This window comes from Hylobates moloch, unplaced genomic scaffold (assembly GCF_009828535.3).
Source record: "Hylobates moloch isolate HMO894 unplaced genomic scaffold, HMol_V3 SCAFFOLD_5, whole genome shotgun sequence".
Classification (NCBI taxonomy): Eukaryota; Metazoa; Chordata; class Mammalia; order Primates; family Hylobatidae; genus Hylobates; species Hylobates moloch.
In genome coordinates this window covers 132,460,022-132,482,971 of record NW_026652280.1, presented here as the reverse complement: position 1 = coordinate 132,482,971, position 22,950 = coordinate 132,460,022, and the positions used below count along the sequence as shown (strand labels likewise).

The 22,950-nt window shown below is 35.6% G+C and overlaps 1 protein-coding gene across 2 annotated transcripts in view; it reads right to left on the bottom strand.

Moving 5' to 3' along the window:
* Positions 1 to 22,950, bottom strand: part of ARHGAP29 (Rho GTPase activating protein 29) — a 68,192-nt gene that overhangs the window by 35,350 nt on the left and 9,892 nt on the right. Inside the window, exons 3-7 of one of the 2 annotated variants that reach the window (XM_032155318.2) lie at positions 15,910 to 16,044; positions 5,006 to 5,102; positions 4,584 to 4,656; positions 1,366 to 1,414; positions 792 to 929 (exon numbers count right to left, since the gene is read on the bottom strand). In XM_032155318.2, the coding sequence (XP_032011209.1) occupies positions 792 to 929; positions 1,366 to 1,414; positions 4,584 to 4,656; positions 5,006 to 5,102; positions 15,910 to 16,044 (492 nt within the window). Of the gene's footprint in view, positions 1 to 791; positions 930 to 1,353; positions 1,415 to 4,583; positions 4,657 to 5,005; positions 5,103 to 15,909; positions 16,045 to 22,950 lie in introns of both variants that reach the window. The other variant, XM_032155317.2, reaches the window with a different exon arrangement.

Genomic DNA, 22,950 nt, shown 5'->3' with positions numbered 1-22,950 from the left:
GATTACAGGCGTAAGCCACCATGTACAGCTCTTAATGCAGCATTTCTTAATCCTGAGTGCTCATCAGAATCAACTGGGAAACTCTTTCGGAATGTATTTGCCTCCATTTCACCTCTCTGAAGGATAGGACCTAGGCTTGTGTACTGACCCTCTACAAGACTATTCAGGTGATTCTGATTAGCATTCTCTATTATAAGCAAATACTATAGTAGAAAGAGCACAGGCTTTGGGTAGATTCTATATTTTTCCAGTTATGCTATATGACTTTAAGCAAATCTGCTATATGACCTTAGGAAATCTCCTGTCTTGTCTCTCTCAGCTGTAAAATAGGAAAAACAATTCTTGTCTTGCCTACTTCTCAGAGTTTTTATAAGAAGTAAATAAGATAATGACTATGAAAACATTTTGACAACTGTAAAACACTGGGGAAATATTAGCTATTAAAATGTTTCTTCTCTGCTTCCATTGCTTTCTACTCATACATCTATTGTTGCTATTATCTCCTGACCATATTATCTGACTGCATTTCTTTTTACCCACTAGAGTATGACTTCTTTGAAGGCAGAGACAGTATTCTATTTGTCTTTATGTCCCTAGGTCTAGTAGTTGGTCCACAGCAAATATTCAATAATTACATCTAGTGTAAGAAGAGTCTTTTCTGGATAATGGTTTTATTCATTATAATGAAACAGGTACTAATTTGGAATTCTATTACTCATAATCTGTAAAAAATGAGTTAGAAACAATTTAATTATTATACTCTAAATCAGATGCTTTAAAAGGCAACTCACCCAAGTTAAGCTTTTTTTCAACCCATGAAACTATGTTCTTAGTATATTTTGACCAAGTTTTAGCATATGACAAAGCCAGCTCGATAGAGTCAGTGTTCTTTAACAGCACGTTGTCTAGTTCCAAAGGGGAAAAATTTCCTGAAAACAAAAATATCAAGGCAAGTATATGTTAAATGTGATCACATCATAACTCTAAACAAAGAAGCACTCAGATCCTAAGATATTAGTCAATAAAAACTGGTTTTTAAAAAAAATACAAGTGACAAATTTACAATTAAAAGGCCAGAGTTTAAACTTAAAATGGTTTCAAACTATAATGTATTTTTATCTTAAAATATATTCCTACTATTCATCAAGTTAAAAGCTTTACACAATTCTTGATCAGTCTATATCTCATATTATCTATCTATTCTAGCAGGTTATTTCCCTTAAGCTTTATATGTAAAACTTTATATATCATTTTGCATTAAAAATGAATACACTAGGTTACTAAGCAAGAAGAGATTAATCCAGGACATTTATAGAAAGTAACTACAAGAAGTTTGTGAAAAGTTATAAATACCTTGAGCATTACCTTTTTCACTGGATGAGTCCACTGATTCCACAGAAACATTTTCAAATGACTTACAACATGGAAAAAGATAAATTTAAAATTAGAGAACAACACAAATCTTTGCTTCAGAATTTTTTTGCCCCAATTTGTTACTCTGACATAATTCCTGCTAAAGAATTTCAAGTATTTAAAACTTAAAGGGCCTTCGAAGTCTGTTTAAGTGCCAGAACACTTAATCAGAATTTCATAGCTTTTTACAACAGGAGTTCCCAAGATCCAAGAATGAACAACCTCACTATTGTTACTAACAGCATTAGTTAACATTAATGAATCCATTCAAAACTTTAAGTTCTGCAGATAACAAAAATATTAGTCAAGAAGTTAGAGAAGCAATGCAAACATATTGCTACCTAAACAGAACACATAGATCTGTCTCTTCCAGTCATCTTTCATCATTTTACTATATGATAAGCATGTCTCTGAAAGTCTATTAGATAGCTTAGCACAAAACTTTCTATGATGATGGAAGTGTTTTATATCTGTACTGTCCAATAAAGTAGCTAATAGCTCCATGTAGCTACTTGAACATTTAATAAGTGGCCAGTGCGACTAGGAAGTGAATTTTTAATTTTATTTAACTATCATAATTAAATTTAAAGAACTACATGTGGCTCGTGCTACTTTACTGCATTGTGCTGGAAAACATCATTTACCAAAATTTTGAGATCTTAAACAATTTAATTGATTTAAGTTGGGCAATACAGGGTATAAAGGGATTCAATGCAAAAATGATCGAGGAGACCTGGGTCTGAAGTCCAGCTCTATTACTACCTGTATGACACTGGGCTACATATTTTAAGTTCACTAACTTTGTAAGTCCTTCCGTAAAAGAGGGATAAGAACACTACTTTCAAAAGACCGTTTTAAGAATTAAGATGATGTAGGCCTAGCGCAGGGCATGGTACATAGTAACCACTATTAAACATATTGCAACAGGCCAGGTGTGGTGGCTCACACCTGTAATCCCAGAACTTTGGGAGGCTGAGGTGGACGGATCACCTGAGGTCAGGAGCTCGAGGCCAGCCTGGCCAACATGGAGAAACCCCATCTCTACTAAAATACAAAAATTAGCCAGGTGTGGTAGCACATGTCTGTGGTCCCAGCTACCTGGGAGGCTGCGGCACAAGAAGTGCTTGAAATCAGAAGATGGAGGTTGCAGTGAGCCGAGATCACACCGCTGCACTCCAGCCCAGGTGAAGGAGTTCTCACTCTGTCTCAAAAAATATATATGTATTTAATATTTTATATATATAATATATAGTTGCAATATATATATTCAAATGAGGCAAATATATATATACATATATATATACAGAGAGAGAGAGAGAGCAACTTTTATATATTTATTTATTTATGTATTTTTGAGACAGAGTCTCACTCTGTCACCCAGGGTGGAGTGCAGTGCCACGATCTTGGCTCACTGCAACTTCCACCTTCAGGGTTCAAGTGATTCTCGTACCTCAGCCTCCCAAGTAGCGGGGACTACAGATGCACATCACCCTTCCTGGCTAATATTTGTATTTTTAGTAGAGACTGGGTTTCGCCATGTTGGCCAGGCTGGTCTTGAACTCCTGGCCTCAGGTGATCTGCCCACTTTGCCCTCCCAAAGTACTGAGATTACAGGTATGAGCCACCGTGCCCAGGCTGCAGCTATGATTTTTAAAGGGTATTTTTCAAAACCGTTGATCAAAGTAATTTTATTATTAGGATTATATATCATCACAGCTTTTTTATTCCAATCTCTAAAACAAATTAAAACCTTCAAAAAAAAGTACAAAAGAAAAAAAAAGAAAGAAGTATTTTTTCCCATTAAGAATTAGTATAATATATATGCACAATAGAGGTACAGAAACACGAAATATGATTCATACCTAAAATTTAAATTGTTCAGTGTCTTGCCACACAGATAAAATGTGTTATCTTCTGAAGTAGTAGCAACAGTTTGAAAAGATAAAATTTAGGAATAATCATGAATAATAGCAAAATATTTAAACATCTTACAACCTTTCATCATTCTCCTTCATTTGTCAATAGATGGCTTCAGTAACAGTCATAATTTTTGGTAATATTGTAATACATATAACAAATGCCTTAAAGAGTCTTTTTTTTTTATATAATTTTAAGAAGGACCTGAAGTTTTTATAATAATGTAAGTCCCTGGCACATTTCCAAATATTTATGATTTTTTTTGTTTTTGTCTTTTTGTGTTTTTTTAGAGACAGAGTCGCACTGGCTAGAGAGGAATGACACAATAACAGCTCACTGCAGCCTTGAACTCCTGGGCTCAAGTGAACCCCCCCCTCTCAGCTTCCCTTTCAAGTAGCTGGGACTACAGACTTGTGCCACCATGTCTGGCTAATTTTTTGTAGGGACAGGGCCTCAATCATGTTAACCAGGCTGGTCCTGAACTCCTGTCCTCAAGTGATCCTCTCACCATGACCTCTTAAAGTGCTGGGACTATAGGTGTGTGCTACTACACCTGGCTAATTTTTTGTAGGAACAGGGTCTCAATCACGTTAACCAGGATGGTCTTGAACTCCTAGCTTCAAGTGATCCTCCCACCTTGGCCTCTTAATGTGCTGGGACTATAGGCATGAGTCACTATACCTGGTCCCAAATATCTGTTGAAATCCTTTTTAGATTTGATCATCCTTAACAGAAAATGATCAACATAGGTCCCTGATGCAGTTTTTTAAATGTATTTTGTTTGCATTCAGCAAAAATGTTTAGTCAATTAAAAACATTGTTACCATAAACCTTTAAAGAAATATTATCCATACATTCCTCATATTCTGTTATTTCATAGCAATTTTTCTTTTTTATTGGAGACAGAGTCTCACTCTGTCACCTAGGCTGGAGTGCAGTGGTGTGATCTCGACTCACTGCAACCTCCGCCTCCCGGGTTCAAGCAATTCTCCTGCCTCAGCCTCCTGAGTAGCTGGGATTACAGGTGCCCATCACCATGCCCAGCTAATTTTTGTATTATTAGTAGAGACGGGGTTTCACCATGTTGGCCAGGCTGGTCTCAAACTCCTGACCTCAGATAATCTACCCATCTCGGCCTCCCAAAGTGCTGGGATTACAGGTATGAGCCACCACCCCCGGCCTAAGATTAGGCAATAGTTGAAATATGAGGTTAAAAACATTAAAGACTTTGCTTTCACACAAACTTAGCTTACCTTAGTTTCTCGAGAAACAGGCAGTCGCAATAATGAATCATTGCCTACATCTCCCATAAGGAAGTTTGTAAGGCTATTCAGAGAGGTTAAAAAAAGAAAGACAAGTCATTACACTTCTTTGTGACAGGGTTTACATTCAACATGTTATCTAAAATAATTTTTTAAAAATAAGAACCTTAGAAATAAACCCCTAGGAATCTGTTCACGTAAACCACAGTCACTTGCAAATGGATGTTGCTTCTAAATAGCTATAAAAATATCTTCGAATATAGTAATAAGGCCATACAGAAGGTAGTTTTTCCAAAGTTGTGATATTTAATACCATTTAATACTTCATTTCCCATGTATCTTACTGGATAATGAAACATACTCTCACTAAGACACCTAAGACCAGTTGCTTTAAATGACAGTTATCTGCTTACATATTTCCAAAGGTAAATGCCAAAGTTTCAATAGAAGAAAACACTTCCTGGAAGAGATCGTTTTTGTTTTCTTCATTAACTTCTGTGAAGTTCACAGCTGTAAGGAAAAGTTGGTTACAATAAGGAAAAACATACTTTAAACTAGATTTATACAGAATCATTTAATCCTTTAAAACTTCATCATTAGTTCAAGAAGCATTAGAAGATTCAGAAATTGAAAAGTCTAACATACAAAATAGACATGATGTTCAAATTCTTCATTATGAAATTCATATAAAAGAATCAGTTTGCATAAAAGCAGTCAGCATTCCAAACTGACTACTCCATGGATTACATAATTTGACACATCTAAAAACTGACTCAATGTGAAATCCATCAGTGCTGGAGTCATACAGTCCATGCTACACCACACCTCTCAATTACTAACAGTGTTCTGTACTGTTTTTCTCTTCCTTACTGCTTTCTGGCATTTTAAAAAACAGCTAAACACACTGTAGCTCACTGAAGGCAATATGAGGTACATTTTTTAGTATGAATTACCAATAATTAAAGTCATATATATATACACACATATACATATATTTGACACAGCATAAAACCTGTAACAAAGCACATCACATTAAAAAAAAAAACACCCAGTGATTTGGAAAATTAAAATTCCTATTTACTTATAGCCTTATTTCTTATAACAGGCTCTTGGACTCTGAGGTCCATGTTAATTGACATACAGCTAGCTGCCTTTTGTTTACAATAGAGATATTCTAATATTTTGCATTTTGTTAAAGCAAATTATGAAACAAAACTGAAAAAGATTTATTTTAACTTCTGTATGCACTCTTGTTAAAAGTCCAAACACGGTTTACCAAGACAAAGTCTGAAAGTGGAACTGGTAATTTTTTTAAAGTAACTGGTGCTACTTGGGCCGGGTATAAAGAGTAACTGGTTCCCTATATGACCCCTCCCTAATATTCTTACCAATAAAGGGAAGGAAGAGAAACCTTTTGAAGAAGTCATCCTCTACTTTAAAACAGACTTGTCTTTAATCTTGGCTGCACATTAGAATTACCTGGGGAGTTTTATTAATAAAAACAAAGTCTGGGTCCCACTAATCAAAGATTCAGATTTCACAGGTATGTGGTGAAGAATATATTTTGTCACAAGCTCTCTCATGTGATTCTAATATACAACGAGAGTTGGAAAGCAAGAATTCCTAGGTAGGAGTGAATTAAACTTCAAGCCTATAAATCCCATGAAATTGCAACCAAAATTTTATATGCATAAGCCTCTGTAGATTGGCAGGCGGGAGGCTAAGATCCATAACCTTCATCAGATTCTTCTAAATATCACTGATACAAACAAAAAGAAAAAGTTACCATTGCGAATATGGTTCTTAAATAATGGGCATTTAAAAAATATTCTCAGACTTCTGCTCTGACCACGATGGAGAAACAGATTATACTTCTACCTGAAACAACTAAAAGATACTCAAATAAAATGTAAGAAATAGGCTGGGTGTGGTGGCTCATGCCTGTAATTCCAGGGCTTTGGGAGGCCAAGGCAGGAGGATAACTTGTGGCCAAGAGTTCAAGACTGCAGTTAGTTATAATTGCACCACTGCACTCCAGCCTGACGGAGCAAAACTCTGTTTCTTATTTAAAAGAAAAAAAAAAGATTTCTATACAAAGGACATTACCAGGGATAAAAAGAGTCATTTATACTTATGAAAGAGTCGATTCATCAAAAGGACGTAACAGCCAGGCGCGGTGGCTCATGCCTGTAATCCCAGCACTTTGGGAGGCCGAGGTGGGCAGATTGTCTGAGCTCAGAAGTTCAAGCCCAGCCTGGGCAACATGGCAAAACCCCATCTCTACTAAAAATACAAAAAATTAGCCAGGCAATGGTGATGCGTGCTTGTAATCCCAGCTACTGGGGAGGCTGAGGCATGAGAATCACTTGAACCCAGGAGGCAGAGGTTGCAGTAAGCTGAAATCATACCACTGCACTCCAGCCCTCCAGCCTGGGAGACAGAGAAAGGCTCTGTCTCCAAAAAAAAAAAAGGACACAACAATTCCATATATTTATGTACCTAATGAACAGAGCTTTAAAATACTGAAAAACTGCAACAGAAAAAAACACATAAATTCACAGTTATAACTGGTGATTTCAATAACCCTTCGCAATAACTGACAGAACGCGTAGATGGAAAATAAGTAAGCATAGGGAAGATGAGAACAACACTATCTACCACCTTGACAAGACATTTATATGACACCCTACCCGACAAAGCAAAACACATGTTCTTTTCAAATGCACACTGAATATTGTTACCAAGATAGACTACATCATGGGCCATAAAACAAGTCTTGATGAGTTTAAAAGGATTCAAATGAGGCAAAATATTTTTGTGATAACATGAAATTAAATTAGAAACAACAGAAGGATCTCTGGAAAATCTCCAAATATTTAGAAACTAAATAACACACTTTTAAATAACCCAGGTGTCAAAGAAGAAAAAAGGAAATTAAAAAGTATTCTGACCCAGCACTTTGGGAGACCAAGGCGGGAAGATCACCTGAGGTCAGGAGTTCGAGACCAGCCTGGCCAACATGGCGAAACCCCGTCTCTAGTAAAAGTACAAAAATTAGCTGGTGGTAGTGACGCACTCCTGTAATCAATCCCACCTACTCAGGAGGCTGAGGCAGGAGACTGCGGTGGGAACCCCGTCTCTAGTAAAAGTACAAAAATTAGCTGGTGGTAGTGACGCACTCCTGTAATCAATCCCACCTACTCAGGAGGCTGAGGCAGGAGACTGCAGTGGGTTGAGATCACACCACTGCACACCAGCCTGGGTGACAGAGCGAAACTCCATCTCAAAAAATTAAAAAAAGGGATTTTGCAGAATAAAAATGAAAAAACAACATATCAAGATTTGTGAAAGGGGGGACCAAGAGATACAGGTAGAATGATGACAATTTCACGGGAGTATGATGCATATGTCAGAACTTTCAAATTGCACCATTGTTTATTATACAATCATACCTCAATAAAGCTGTTTATAAAAATACATTGTAAAGTAGACTTTAAATAGTAATTTATAATACCATCAAAAATGTAAATCCTACTTGCATTTCCTAACTTTAAGCTGTTAAAAAATAGTTTATAACCCTATCCAAAATTGTATAATTATTCTTACTAATTTTTTTAAATCACACTAAACGTGACTGGGAGATTAAAAAATAATAATTGTAACAACTGTTGAGTAGTGAAAAGAATAATTATTGAATCAATTCAACATTTGAACCATCTTATCTTCATCTCTACTTGAGCGAAGTTATAGCCATCTAATGAAAATTCCTATTCCTAATGCCTTTGCCTGACTTCAAAACAGCCCTATATTTCTAATATCTAATATAATTCTCTTTTTTGCTCCTGCTCAGTGTTTCAAAGAAAAGTCTTTGGCTCCTTTCCAATAATAAATATACCTACTCTTTCCTACATTCTCCAAAACCCTATACCAACTTTACTCCTCCCTCACAGCTTCATTATCTCCTATTCAATTGACATTTTTTCTTATGTTACTAACATACTCAAATCTTTCCTATGTGAAAAAAATGTTCATTTTATCATATTTCTCCTTAAAGCTACCATTCAATCCATTTACCATTTCTTCACTACTGAACTTCTACAAATAGGTCATGCCATGGCCTATATTGCCTTCCTTCCCAAGTTAACCATAAATTCAAGATTTGGCTTTTCACCCACTTTAACGGTTATCAGAGGCTGGAAAACTTTTTCTTTTCTTTTTTTTTGAGACAGAGTCTCGCTCTGTCGCCCAGGCTGGAGTGCAGTGGCGCGATCTTGGCTCACTGCAAGCTCCGCCTCCTGGGTTCCCGCCATTCTCCTGCCTCAGCCTCCCCAGTAGCTGGGACTACAGGCGCCCGCCACCACGCCCAGCCAATTTTTTTTGTATTTTTTAGTAGAGACGGGGTTTCACTGTGTTAGCCAGGATGGTCTTGATCTCCTGACCTCGTGATCTGCCCGCCTTGGCCTGCCAAAGTGCTAGGATTACAGGCGTGAGCCACTGCGCCCGGCCTGGAAAACTTTCTATAAAGGACCAGGTAGTAAATATTTTACACTTTTCAGGCCATACAGTCTGTTGCAACTACTCAATTTTGTTGAAAGGGGCCATAGATGATACATAAATGAATAAGACTGTGTTCCAATAAACCTTTATTTACAAAAACAGGCAGCTGGCCAGATTTGGCCCACCAGCCTGTGTGCCAACCCCTGGTAAAGAGGATGGGTTCCAAAGTCAGACTTCTGCCTAAGTTAAATCCTAACTCTCTCTCTTACAATGTTACATAACTTCACTCCTCTGTAACTCAGTTTCGTCATTTATAAAATAGGGATAATTACGTACTTTGAGAACTGTTGCGAAGATTAAATGAACTTAGAACAGAGCCTGTTACATAGAAGATGTTCAAAAATGTTAGCTATTATTATCATATAATAACACAAAACACTGTCAACAATAACCTATCAGTCAAAATTAGATGTCTTTTTTCTTCTAAGTCTTCAAACTACTAAACCTTTTTGCAAGTTTCAACAACACTACCACTTAATATGTATGTTGGACAAACTTCTCTCTATGCCTCAGTTTCCATATCTGCAAAATGAGAGGTGATATAACAGTAATATATACTGATAAAAGGCTTTGGAGTTCCAGCCCTGAGTTCAAATCTGGTCTCTACTACTTTGTGTGTTAGTCTGGACACATTACCTAACTTCAATTTCCTCATAAGCAAAACAGCATATTATTGAGAGGAATGACTGAGAAAACAAATGTGAAGCACCCAGAGTACAGTGCTTGGATTCAGTAAACACAAGCTCTGTTCCTCTGTTCAATATCTATCTGTACACAATCTGTACTTCATAGGGCTTTCTCCACTTAGCCTCTAAAGCTCTCAACCTTGGTTTTCTTTATATACAGTATCCCTACAGAATCTCATCCACTTCCATACCTTTGAGGGAACAAATTCCTAAACTATCTGTCTAGTTTTAACCTCCGAGCTCCAGATTCGCATTTCTAATAGGCTGATATATTTCTTCTCCTACTTTCCACCTGCTATTTTCCATACAATCCTTAGCTCATTGGCTTCACTTTCAAAAATGCCTCTAAAATATTTTTTCTTCCTTTCCATCCCATTGCCATTGATTTAATTCAAAAGCCCACGTTTTACCTCTAGTCTGAACTATTTAACAACCTAACTGGTGTCTCTGTCTCCACTCCATCCCCTCTAAAATAATTCTTCAAAAGCTCATTAAAATGTTGCTTAAGGTTTAAATAATTGCCTCCCTTGGGTTCCCCATTAAATAACAATACCAAGTCCTAAGACACGTTTAGTATCTCTTCAAGAAATCACCTGAATAGCTTTCATTCATACAACCTATTAGAGCAGTAACTTTCAAATGTTTTTGACCACAACCTTGGGAAAAAATACATATTGCATCATGACTGAGTATTCTATACACACATAATAGTTATATAACACCTATAAAATTTCTGACACACACTTGAGTTTTATATAATGAGTGTTGCTTCTGATTTTTCTTTTCTATTCTCTTTCATTTTTTAAAAATGCTGGTCACAATCCACCAACTTGGTGTCATGAGTCAGAGTTCATAGTTCAAAAACCATTCAATTAAAAGATGCAATGGAAGAAAAGCATGAAAAGGAAAGAAAAAAAAAGAAAAGAATAAAATACATAGGGAAAAAAACCAAAAAAGCTACAAGACCTACCTAATGAAAACTTTCAGTTGCTTCTGAGGAACACAAAAGACAACTTCAAGAAACAAAGTACATATTATATTCTTGGATAGAAAAAAAAAAATATATATTTTTTTTTTTTTTATTTAAAAAAAAAAATTAAAAAAAAAAAAAAAAAAAAAAAAAAAAAACCAGTAGATATTTTTTAGAACCAAACAGCCAATTCAAAAATCTTCATGGAAAAAATAAAATTCTAAACAAGCTATCCCTACCAGATACTAAAATGCCATAAAAACTATAATAAAAACAGTGTGGTCTGGGCATACAACTAAACAAATCAATGGAACAGAATAAGGTCCATAAATAGATACATGTGAGAATGTAGTGTATTTATGATAAAGGTGACATCTCAAATTAGTGGCAAAAAGATGAATTACCTGATAAATTTACTAGACACTTGGATACTTTACAATGTTTCTGAAGACTTAAATTCAACAAATGAAACCATGAAACATCAGAAGAAAAAACATTCAAGAATTCTATTATAATCTCAGAGCAGAGAAGCCTTTCCTAATACTCAAAACCCAGAAACCATAAAAAAGACTGAAAAATGTTAATGCAAAAGTAAAAGACAAAAAATGAAGTAAAAAAATTTTTCAACATTAATCAAAGACTAAAGGCTAATTTTACTTATACAGCATTTCTACAAATCGATACTAAAAGAAGACCTACCAGCAAAAGAAAAACAGATAAAAGGTCAATTAACATAAAAGGATGTAAAAACGGTATTGAAACAAATGAAAAGATATTCAACTGTACTCAAAATGAGGGAAATGCAAATCAAACCTAGACTGATAACACTTTTCACTATCACACTGGATAACAGAGCTCTGTAACCAGTTCTGTTGGCAAAGGTGCAGGAAATCAGCCTCTTCAGCACTGCTATCAGAAGGGCAGAACCTATACTGAGGGCATCTGGTAATATCAAAAAATATAAACACACATGCTTGCTGATTCAGCAATTATTCATCTAGGAATTTGCATGACTATTTATTGAAGCATTGTTTGTAATAGGAAAAAAACTGGAAATGATCCAAACATCTATTAGTAGTTAACTGATTAAATAAATTATAGTACATCAATATAAGTGATAATCATACAGCTTTGAAAAAACAAATAATAACAAAAGAATGAGGAAACCCTTTATGTGCAGGTAACTCAGGACAATGAGCAAGGTGCAGAACGCTACCATCTCTGAAAAAGGAGGTTAAAAAAGAGAACACATCCATGTATTTGCTTGTATATGTGTATCTCTGAAAAAACACACAAGAGACCAATAAAGGTTGTTGCTTATCTAGGTAAAGGAATGAGTGACTAATGGTAAAAGCAACACAGAAACTTCATCATTCAATACACTTTTATACCATTTGGATTCTGTGTGAACTGCCTATTAATAAAATTTAAGTTTTCAAAACAAATACAAGGCTTCTACAATCTTGGAGTCATAATTAAGAATTATTTTTCTTTTTTGTTTACCAATTTTTAAATATAGGGTAAAATGCAGAACATAAAAAACTTAAATTAAGGGTTATTTTCATTTCTATTAGAAATAAGATTGACCAAAATAACTGAAAATAATGAAAACAAATAGTACATAATAAATTACTGAGTTCTGAAGATACCTTTATCTCCTTTAAAAATAGGCTGTATCTCTCTTACCATATTGCAAATATTTTGTCAGACTGAATTTCCTGCTTGGAAACAGGAGAACACACAGGAAATACAAATCACTACTAGAATGAATAGGAAAAAAACTAAAGATTTTTCTTTTAAAGTTATTAAAAGATAAACTCCACATTTAAAATAAAAAATATGGGTAAAGATTCTAATTTCTCACTACTTATACAGAGGAAGCAGACACGCTTCATGCATTCAAACCTGTGGTAATACAAATAAGATTACACATCCCTGATTCTAAAGTCATTCTGTGTTTTTTTTTCTACTGTTTGGTAGATTTGAAAAAATGCATTTCATACTTAATGTCTCCAAAGTAAGTCATATACCTAGGTCACTGCTGTTTTTTAAACATAGTCAGAGTTAAAATTAAATGATGGGGCCGGGCGCGGTGGCTCATGCCTGTAATCCCAGAACTTTGGAAGGCCGAGGCAGGCAGATCACTTGAGGTCAAGGTGTTTGAGACTTGCCTGGCCAATATGGTAAAATCTCATCTCTACTAAAAATACAAAAATTAGCTGGGCGTGGTGGCACGTACCTATAATCCTAGCTAGTCGGGAGGTGGAGGCAGGAGAATTGCTTGAACCCAGGAAGTGGAGGCTGCAGTGAGCCCAGATCATGCCACTGCACTCCAGCCTGTGTGACAGAGACACCATCTCAAAAAAAAACACTCAGTGATGGACTAGGTGTGGTGGCTCATGCCTGTAATCCCAGCATTTTAGAGGCCAAGGTGGGAGGATTGCTTGAGGCCAGGAGTTCAGGATCAGCCTGGGCAACATAGCAAGACCCTGTCCCTATGAAAAATTTTAGAAATTTAAAAATCAGCTGGGAGAGTGACAGCTCACATCTGTAGCCCCAGCTACTTGAGATGCTGAGGTGGGAGGACTGCTTGTGTTCAGGAGTTTAAGATTACAGTGAGCTATGAACATGCTACTGCACTGCAGCCTGGGCAACAGAGTGAGACCCCATCTCTCAAAAAAAAAAAAAAAAAAACTGAAACCTTAAATAATATAAAGGATCTCCATATTCCAAACATCTTTCTGTCCCAGAAACTTTTCCTTTCTGAAATAGCTACTACTGTACATTTACAGGTTTTAAAGCACTTAGACTGGCTGGCACTGAACAGATACTCAAAATGGTTTCTACTTACCCTCTGCCTTTCCAGGTTTTGAAAACTAAATTACTATTAAATGAAATCATTAATTAAGTTGATTTGACCTCAATTTTTCAAGTTGCTGAATATTTTTCAATTGAGGTATCAATATTTTTAAATGGCCTCAAATGTGAGAGTTCGGGCAGGGAAAGAGGTTTTATTATAAACCATATAAACTTAACACAAAGAAAACACAATATTTAAAGTGTTCTAGTCTCATGGAGTTCTACTGAAACAGAGGAAGTTTCCCAACAACAAAATAATCTTCCCCTTTTAAATGTCATCCAGCACAAAAGTAAAACAGTAACAATAATCCCAAGTGTAAAGATAGTAATAGTGGAAAATAATATTCAGAAGATTGCTTTTCCTCAAAGACAAAAAGATCTTCAAGGTATCTGAGAGAGCACTCTCTTCAAGTTTGTTTCTGGAATGTGGACACCAACTATACACAGGCGCACTCCTTCCCCAGGACATCCTGACTGCACACAATAGCTACTGACAACAATTGAACTAGGTCGCTATTTCCAAGCATGGAAATTTTACTATCTATAGACACAAATTTCCCTATCTAAGTAAAGTTAAATGGTACTTGTAAACAATCTATTTAGAAACAAATTTGGTTACTAAGCACATTTTTAAAAGTCAGGACAGAAGAAGCTATCTATGTTTCCTATTTAAAAATCATCTACATTTTTTTCAGTGTTTGAAATACAGAAAAAAGGAAACCACACAAACATGATAAATCTATGTCAAAAAGTGCTGGCAGGGGTGGTTTCCTTAAGTATATGAACTATATTTTGTAGACAAGGTTTTTATTTTCTTTTCCTGCTTCATCCCTTGACACATGCCCTTTAGCCTCTCCAAATATGATCCTGTTCACCAATCTCATCATGTTCTTCTCACCCAGAGTTTTTGTATCACAGCCCCATCCCCACCCAACCCAGCCCAGTTAATGCCTACTTGACCTTTGCGACTCAGGACCGGTAATCCCTCTCCCCAAAGAAGAGCTTCCTTTCCTCATTCAGCCTAGAGTGAGTTCCTTACTCTGTGCTCCCATGGTGCCTAGGCATACTTCTATCACAGAATTGATCACAGTATTGGTGTTACCTTGTCTGTCTCTGATTGCTACATCACTGCTCCCTAAAGGTCACTTACTGTAGTTTTATTACTTTGAATCCATTTACCTTATCGGTGGCATTTAACACTGATAATCACTTCTTAAAACCCTGCACTTTTAAAATTCCACGTCACCTCCTTGCAGGTGCATCTCCCTACCTGTTAGGTGTTTCTCCAATTCCTCTGTATCTTCTCTCTGTCCCCGGGATCTCACATCAGTCCTCTACTTACTCTGCACACTCAGTTGATGTCATCCTTTTCCACTACCTATACATCAACAATTCCCAAGTCCACACATCTTCAACACTGAACTTCTCCATAACCACTAACATTCAACCAGTGTCGTTCTGTCAAACTGACATCCATTCCTTCTTATATAACAAATCGCATTCTACCACTACCACACCCCAGCTTCTGCTCATTTAAGCCCTCAGCTTCAACCCTCATCTAGCCCATTATTCCTAACAATCTCCTAATTTCCCTGCCTCCTGTCTCATTTCTTCTCAAATACTCACTTCGCTCTCAATCCTTCTTTTATATACTGCAACCCAGAATAATTTTCACAACTTTGAGTGGCAAGTCATTTCATCAGAGGATAATGGTCCAATTCTTCATGCTAAGTTTTAGCACATATATGCTGTAGATACACACATACACCCATACATATATATGATAAACTTATTTTACAATTTTAATTTCATTTTCACATTTTAAAATAAGGTCCCAATTAAGCCTTCTTTTTCTCTATTTGATGCCCTCTTTTAAGTAGTCACTACAGATTACCACTCTCCAACATCAATTTGTCCTCACATAACAAAGACTTCTTGTACACCAATCACCTTGAAAGAGCATGCACTCATTCATAAAAAAACTCAAATTTTAAACATCAGTTGTTTGGTTAAAGTTAAGTCTTTTTAAAGTATTTGCTGCCAAATAAAGTTAGTTTTTAAAAGGAAGAAAGCTTTAGGTGTGACTTAGTGGGAATATTTCAATATCAAAGTATATATAACTCCTTATTAACATACATCACACAAATGCAATGAGAGGAATTGGCTATATATTCACTATAGACCAAAATATGTCACTTGGCTCCTTTTTGTCCACAGCAACCCACTTTTACTATATCTTCCTTACCTTTCACTTTTGCAGTGAGCATTTCTGCAGCATTTTGAAGATCAATAGAATTGAGGTTCTGATGTTTATTCATTATAGACTTTAAAACACAGAGCAGTTCCTCTAGACGTATATGAATAACTTCTTTAAAACAGTCTTTAAAAAGAAAAAAAAAATTATTTATTTCCAGAGCAAAGTTCCACAAATCTAAACTACAAAACATCATCTGAAGCACATTTCAAGTCGAAGCACTGGTTACACAATTTTTGCCTACTACATGTTCATTTCTATCTTCACTGTTGCAATTACATACAATTTAAAAAGCCTTCAGAAAATCCTTAGTCATTTTAATTCATTAAGGATTTCAAAGGCTCTCACAGTTATGGTCAATTTAAGTACTTCATTTTTCAGTTTTCTCAGTCTTAATATGTGCTCCAGACTTCCCTTGAGCCAACTTTATAGGTAAGTTTTTCTTGCCTTATAGTTTTACTATCATATATTTTTTAACATATCCAGTAACTCTTAGGCATATAAAGATCATCATTTAACCGATACATTTTAAAAATTATGATATAATTTACCTATGATAAAATGTACATAGCTTTAATGAGTTGTGCTTTTTAGAAAAACTGAATTAGTTGTCAATGATGAAAAATTGAGGGATCATTACACATAGTCTAGATTTTGCCTACTCCTGAAAAATCAAAATCTTTTACACTCAGGGCCACATTCCTCCTTGGCCACAGTAGCTGGAACAGAGCAGTGCTACTCTCTTAGATAGATGAGTTTCTTCTCAGTGCTCATTCATTTTCTCCCAGCCTACTCCACTCATTTACATCATCCTAGGTCAGAGCGATGCAGTTTTATTACCCCTTAAATAAGATGACTATATAATTTATCATTCAAACCAAAATACTTTTGCCATTGGAAAGGGGGATGCTACTCACAGTCATGCTAGCACAACAAACACATTCTAGGATCTTCATTCCAAGTAAATCAGAAAGTATAATCACCCTACCTTTAAAACCCCTGAAGTAATCCTCAAAAGTCTGACAAGACAACCACTTTAAGTACAGTACTCTTATATAATCTTCCTTTCTGTAAACTTACACAGCATTGGTGTTTAATAAGAGTTAATATCTATTAAGCACTTACTATGTGCTAGGCACTATTAAAAACAAAAGGATATTATTTCATTCAATGTGATACTGAATACTGTGATGGGTCATACTCATTCAGTATGACCCATGTATGTATATACACATATTTCTGTATGCAGTCATCTATATTATTTATACAAGTATATATTTTTATACACATTTATATATTTTATACACATTTCTGTATGACTACATATAGAAATATTCATGTATATACTTAAATATATATACATATGTATATATACATACAAATGTATGTGCACATATGTATATATGTATATATAAATATATTCATGAAAATGTACACATAAAATATGTATGTCTATATAAATATCTATATGTAAAAATATACATACATATATATATATTTCTTTGCTTTGTTAGCTGAGAGGGCCTAAAAGAAATGACAGACAGTAGCAACAAGCACACCTAGCATCCAGATCTTGGTTTCTAATACTATCCTCCAATGAAAGTAATCAGGTCTCCTTAGAGAAACAGCTGATTCTAGGACTGGGGCAGAAATGTTCAAGATAAGTAACAAGCATCTTGTAATGCCAGAAAGGAAGGAAGAACTTTAAAAAAAAAAAAAAAAAAAAACTAAAACAAACAACAAAAAACACCCCACAGTGAGGAGGGCATGTCAAAGGTGCACAGGAACCAACTGAAAGTTTCCAATGGCCAAAGCTGGAACGATGTGAGCAACAAATAAAGTAGTATTGGATTATAACCTAAAGTATACAACAAATGTCCATGAGTCTATACTGACATAAATGATTGAATACATTAGTAAACAGGGGAAAAGAAACAAATCTCTTGTGTAAAAGAACTGTAAAAAATGTGTGCAAATACTTTGCTCTCAAGAAGGTGAAACATAACTCTCTTACATATGACCTATGCAGACTAACTTCTTCCAAAGAGTGTAGTATGGAAGGGAGGACAAAAAGAGTAACTTGACAGTGGAGAAGCTTGACAAACACTACTGAAGACAGGTGACCAAGGTCAACATCAACAGTGACAAATCATGTTCAAGGTAAATATCCTTGATATAAAGTGATGAAAACAACACTTTACATCTGTAATCTTCCTCCCAATATCCCATAACCCCGGTCTAATGAGGAGAAAAACGTCAGGCAAATTCTAATCAAGCGCCATCCTACAGAATACCTAATCAATATTCCTTAAAATAAGAATGAGGAAAGTTTGAGAAGCTTACAGCCAAGGAAGACCTAAGGAGAAAAAACTAAATGTAATATGATAGGATCCTGGAAGATAATAAAAGAATATTAGAGGAAATCTATGGAAATCTGAATATAGACACTAGTTAATAATAATGCATCATTATTACTGGTTATCAAACACTGGCTCACTAACTCTAAGAGATGTAAGATGTTAATACAGTGTATAGCACTATATGGGAAGTTTCTATTATCTCAATTTTTCTGTAAATCTAAAACTGTTCTAAAAAATAAAGTCTATTTTTAAAATGAAACACAAGTAGGTAAAAGATTTTAGGAATTTTATGTGCTGTTGAAATTTTCCCCATAAACATTATTTTTTGTTTGTTTTTTGAGACAGCGTCTCGCTCCGTCGTCCAGGCTGGAGTGCAGTGGCGCGATCTCGGCTCACTACAAGCTCCACCTCCTGGGTTCACGCCATTCTCCTGCCTCAGCCTCCCGAGCAGCTGGGACTACAGGCGCCCACTACCACGCCCAGCTAATTTTTTTGTATTTTTAGTAGCGACGGGGTTTTAGCCAGGATGGTCTCGATCTCCTGAACTCGTGATCCACCCGCCTCGGCCTCCCACAGTGCCGGGATTACAGGCGTGAGCCACCGCGCCCGGACCATAAACATAATTTTAAAACTTCATTTACAATTTTTATAATTCTTAGGGAAAATGTGAATATGCAGTTTAAATACCTGTCTTAATTTAGTAAGTATCACTATTTTTTTTTTTTTTTTTGACGGAGTCTGGTTCTGTCCCCCAGGCTGGAGTGCAATGGCGCGATCTCTCCGCTCACTGCAAGCTCCGCCTCCGGGTTCATGCCATTCTCCTGTCCAGCTCCTGTAGTAGCCGGACTACAGGCGCCCGCCAGCATGCCCGGCTAATTGTTTGTATTTTTAGTAGAGACGGGGTTTCACCGTGTTAGCCAGGATGGTCTCGATCTCCTGACCATGGAGACCACCCGCCTTGGCCTCCTAAAGTGCTGGGATTACAGGCATGAGCCACCGCGCCCGGCCTATTTTATCTTTTTTATAACTGGTAATGTTAGTTTGGTAGGTTTACTTAGTTGAGGCAATACAGTATAGTGGTTGAAAAGAATAGTCTCTGAAACCAGACTGCCTGACTTTGAATTCTAACTCCATGGCTGAGAAACCTTGGGTGAGTTACTTAGCCCCTCTGTGCCTCAGTTTCCTCACCTATAAAAAGATAAGGTAGCTAGTTCACAGGGTTGTTGGATTAAATGAATTAAAACACATAAAGCACTTAAAACAGTGGCTGGAACACAGTAGGCCCTTCATAAATGTTTGCAGCTATTTTTAGTTGGTGCAAAAGTAAGTAATTGCAGATTTGGCCACTAAAAAAAATTATATATATACATACATATATTTACATATATATGTATGTATATAGCCAAAACCTCAATTACTTTTGCACCAACATAATACTTTATGCACTAGTAGAAATAGGTTAATTATATAGGTTAGCTCTGAAATGAAATCTAGTAGAAATGAAATAAAGGAAACTTCTGGGAAAATAATATAATTTGAATAGGTGTAAAAAAAATATAAAACCTTCCTTTTTTTTTTTTTTTCTTTTTGAGTTGGAGTCTTACTCTGTCACCTGGGCTAGAGTGCCACGGTGCAATCTCGGCTCAATGCAACCTCCGCCTCCCGGGTTCAAGCAATTCTGCCTCAGCCTCCCAAGCAGCTGGGATTACAGGTGCCCGCCACCACACCCGTCTGTTTTTTTTTTTTTTCATTTAGTAGAGACAAGGTTTCACTATGTTGGTCAGGCTGGTCTCGAACTCCTGACCTCAGGTGATCCACCCAAAGTGCTGGGATTACAGGTGTGAGCCACCGTGCCCGGCCTATAAAACCTTCCTGATGTGCTATTTTTTTCCCCAGTTTTGTACAGTCATATCTCTTATTTGGCACATACATAACTAAATAAAGCTGGTATATGCTAGTACTTCTGCTGACTTAACCAAAACCAAGGTGGAGTGATTATCATCACAGAGAGTTACATTGCCCTCTTTTTGAAACCTAATAAACGTTAGTCTTAGAAAAGAAAGTTATTTCTATCCCCTATTCTAATGTTTTACAATAAAATCTTCAGGTATTAATAGACTTAGGAAACATTAAATCTCAGGCCAAAAGAGCTTGATTTTCAGAGTGCCAATGACAACCATCAATATTCAAAATTAGTGTTGGGCAAAAACTACAAAATACTAATGGCCTAAATGCCTACACAAACCAAAGTAATATTGTGGTCTTCTCAGAGTCAAGGAAATTAAACATGTAGAAATCCATATATTTCTAAAATTATTAAATGCTTTTCAATTTTCTCAGTTTTAATTTCTAATAGATACAACTCACATAAAAACTCTTTGGGATCCTCAGTAATTTTTTTTAACAGGGTGAAAAGGTCCTGGGAGTCCCTGCTATAGTTTTTCTTAAGAATCACTATATCCAATCTGTCCCTGGATTTCAAGAAAAATAAAAGAAAAAAAAAATCACTGCAACTGCAAAACACTCCAATAACTGGTGGCAGCTCAAGTGGTCTACGAACTTGCAATTCCTTTTTTTCCTACAAGGTAGCCCTAATAAACAGATGTTGAAGTTGTCCCCAACTAACATACTAAAAAAATAGCATCAGAATTATTTTAGTAAGAAGTTTCAGAAGCTCCTTAAATTGCACTATAAAGAATTCCAATTCCTGAAATTGAATACACTTCTGAAGCCCACAAATCAAAAGAAATGAACATGATGACCAAATAAAGAAAATGCTAATCACAAAGGTTCATAAACTTTTCTATATATTTGGGCAGAAGGGTAAACTACTAGGTCATGAGCATGTTCTAATAATATTTCAGTTGGAACTTCATAAATTAGCAAGCCCTCAACTAGTTGTGTCATAAATGGTTTAAAAAAGTTCCATTTTTACCAAAACTGAAGAAAGTTAAGTGGCTGCTTGATGCAGTAAAAAACAATAGATTTAGATAGAGAAACCTGGATTCCAACCCTTGATCAGCTACTTCCTTGAAATGAACACATACAAAACTCTTAGCTTCTCTGATCTCAGATTCATCCTCAGTAAAAACACAACTGATAATACATGTTTTACCTACCTTAAAAGGTTACTGTGAATATCAAATGTAGAAATAAAGCTACTTTACAGTCTTAATATACATAAATGGCAATTATTACCAGTAATTCTGTAAGCCATTCAAACTACCTTTGAAAACAGATTTGCCTCACAATCATGTTCAATAACAAATACATTTATAGCTAGATCCCACAATGTTTTGACTAAGGAAGAAAAGACATTTAAGTTTCAATTTCATTTGCTGTGTAAAATCTAAATTGGTGAATTATCTGAAAATGAAAGTCATTCAGGATATGTTTTATTAAAAATTTCTATACCTCTCAAGTTATAGTACTTAGTCATATAACTAAATACAAGATAATTTTTAAATACCATAGTGGCCATGTTGTAAATGTAATGAAATTTAATTTATACTACAAAGTTATTATAGATGTGAATATAATAAAATTCAACCAAAGTCTTAATACTAGTTATCTAGAATAGTAAAACTCCTGTATCCCAATGTTTGCTTGTTTATCTACTCTCTCTGTAATACAGTAATCTCAATTTTAATTTATTGTTTAACCCATCTGAGCCATTTATTTTCTCCTTCATTCCACTTATCAAGTGAAGACAGATTAGCCAGCTCCACTTTTTGTTCTCATGCATTAACAAAATCCCACAGTGTTTATATTGCCAACACTTCATGGAAATGCCTAAGTAAATAAATGAAAAAACCATGATGTTTTCTTTCATTAAAAAAAAAACCTGACAATAATTTGAAAATCAATCTTGTTAATTCAGCTTAACCTCTTTAGGGAAAGCAATGAAAATAAGGAGAAAAAATGTTTCAGAACTTATCACTAGGAAACTCCTAATTTTTGCTGTAATGGCTTTTGAAGTTACAGGATAAAAGTGAAGCCTGAGAAACAGCAACTTACTTTATTCAGCTACCAGGGATTATGAAAATAATATCAACTGACATTTGAAAATGCTTATTCTAAGAGCTTTACATACATAAACTCATTTAAGCGTCACAAAAACCCCATTATCTCCTTTTAATAGACACAGAAACAAGTAAAAAGGAAGAAGATAAATAACTTGCCCAGGGCTACAAACAACTAGCAAGTGGGAGAATGAGGATTCCACCTCAGGTATCCTGGGTCTAGAATTTGTGCTCCTAATCACTATGATATATTGCCACATGGTTGAAGAAATTAAGCTTAATGACAAGTACTCTGCGATCTGCAATTTAACAGGCTTTAACTTCCAATGAATATGCTAGTTACTACTATAAACATTGTTAAATGATATAAACCATTCTAAGCAAATGCAGAAAAAGAATCTAATACACCAAGAACTGGTACAGGTGTAATAAATGAGCTACTTGTATTTCATACTTCATTTCTCAAAGATTCATTTCATACCTTCCAGTCACTAAACCATAATCTATTAACATTCACATTAACTTCTAAGTGATATCCATTAGAAATCACTTCTAAAAAGATTTATTTCTAGGATAAGACAGAGCAGTACACATATGAGGCTAGCAGCTTAACGTTTCTAATATTTCACAAAATTTCTGGCACACTGTAA